The sequence below is a fragment of the Tupaia chinensis genome, unplaced genomic scaffold, assembly GCF_000334495.1.
Source record: "Tupaia chinensis unplaced genomic scaffold, TupChi_1.0 Scaffold000340_1, whole genome shotgun sequence".
Lineage (NCBI taxonomy): Eukaryota > Metazoa > Chordata > Mammalia > Scandentia > Tupaiidae > Tupaia > Tupaia belangeri.
In genome coordinates this window covers 1,258,761-1,260,500 of record NW_006159834.1, presented here as the reverse complement: position 1 = coordinate 1,260,500, position 1,740 = coordinate 1,258,761, and the positions used below count along the sequence as shown (strand labels likewise).

The 1,740-nt window shown below is 43.2% G+C and overlaps 2 protein-coding genes across 2 annotated transcripts in view; one reads left to right on the top strand and one right to left on the bottom strand.

Annotated features, from left to right (window-relative positions):
* CUNH4orf17 (chromosome unknown C4orf17 homolog) overlaps nt 1-1,740 on the top strand; it is a 254,168-nt gene that overhangs the window by 8,213 nt on the left and 244,215 nt on the right. The gene's annotated exons all lie outside the window — the stretch shown is intronic.
* Nucleotides 570-1,740, bottom strand: part of LOC102494070 (alcohol dehydrogenase 6) — an 18,664-nt gene continuing 17,493 nt past the window's right edge. Inside the window, exons 8-9 of the mRNA XM_027773314.1 lie at nt 1,453-1,591; nt 570-627 (exon numbers count right to left, since the gene is read on the bottom strand). Coding sequence (XP_027629115.1) covers nt 603-627; nt 1,453-1,591 — 164 coding nt within the window. The 3' untranslated portion in view covers nt 570-602. The remainder of the gene's footprint in view (nt 628-1,452; nt 1,592-1,740) is intronic.

Sequence of the window (1,740 nt, the reverse complement as noted above, 5' to 3'; positions counted from 1 at the left end):
CTACTCTATTTTCTTTTTTCCTCAATCCCTAGAAAGGTTGGTTAGGAAGCCCAGTAATATGAACTGCTGAGAACTAAATTGTCTTGGTCAATTGATGAAGAACTAACTTGAAGATCTTTTGGCCATCTGGGAGAGAAGAGATGAGTGCCAAGGAGATATTGAAAGGGATGATTTAAGGCTGAGTTTACTACATTCAATTTAACCTCTACCTCCAATAAACTCACGAATGGGAAGTTTTGATTTTGGTGTAAAAGTAGCAGAACTTTGTGTCTAGGCCTATAAGGTGTGGGAAAGCCATAGTATACAGGAGCTTCTGAAAACAGGAGCTTCTTGGGAGTCTGTACGTCCAAAGATTATGGAATTTGATGATTCAGGCCAACCTTAATCTAACTCTAGAAGGACAGATTATCTGGGGTGGCACTGGCCACAGAAGAGCAATTTTGATGAAGTGGTGAGGGCAGAACCAGGTATCAGTCCACTTCTGAGTGAATGAGAGGCACGAAAGTAGGGACAGTGTGGAGTGGAAGATTCCTGCGTTAGCATGAAAATGACAGTGCAGTTGGTTGGTGCAGGACGCTGCAGACCTCACACAGATGACGTGCTTAAGGTAACAGGATACAGCGGATGCTAAAAAAAGGCAGAAGAGGAAAAAATGTTGAAACATTTCCAATGCAATATTTACATTTTAGATTTTACGTTCTCACTTTGTAAACTAGATTCTCTCCCCTTCAGGTTAGGTGAAAACTGGTCAGATTGAACAAACTGTGAGAAGATTTTTCAAAATGACATGAAGCTGGGACCAGCAGATAGCATAATGGTTATGTCGCTGGACTCCCACGTAGTTTACCATAGTTCAAGTCCCAGACCAGGTGGTTTAAAACTCATGTTGGGCATGCATGTGTGTGTGTATCCAATATCCCAGGAAGAGAATGGAGGAGAAGGGGTTGTGATGCAGCCATCCCCCCGAGGAGTGATTTCTCACTTTCTGTCTTTTTGTCTCTCTGTCTCTGTCTCTCCAGTGAGTACACTCACCCTATAACAAAAAATCTCTTTAAAGAAAATAACATGAAGCTTCCAGGGTAAGAAGTAGGAAGCAGGTCATCTCCGTGTGGGAAATGCCATCGCCCAGTTTGTGGCCGGTTTCTGGTTTTAGGTCAAAGACAGGTGTCAGAATTTGAAATCCTGTAGGTAACTTTCTACTTGAACTAGAACAACAACAGATACAATGGCCTCTTTGTAAACTATGTGTTAAAACTTGGGCTACAATTTTGTGAACTTTCTTCATTAGTTAACATGTCATATTTTTAAACATGCCAAGTTGGAACTAGAATGCTGGTGGCCAGGGTAGCTGGGCACTCAGGTACTTCTGGGCCACCCACCCTTCTCCCCTATACTCATCTGCCCTTTCCCTGGGTCCCAAACACACTCAGAAAAGCTGTGTGAGCAGTTTACCATTTTCCAGTTTTCATTAATTCAACTGCTTCATTGATTTTACCGAGATCCAGAGTGTGGGTGATTAGTGCATCAAGATTAAACTTCTGTGCCATATAATCAGAAACCAGTTTGGGGATGTGTTCTCTGCTCTTCCAGCCTAGAAATACACAGAATAATGGCAGATTTCAGAGTTTGTTTTATTCATCGTAGAGAGATGTGCATGTATGGGGACGGGTGGGGAGAAGAACACCCTTGACAGGGTCAGCCCCCTGGTTCAGCAGGATCCTGGGGCTATGCAGGCCACCA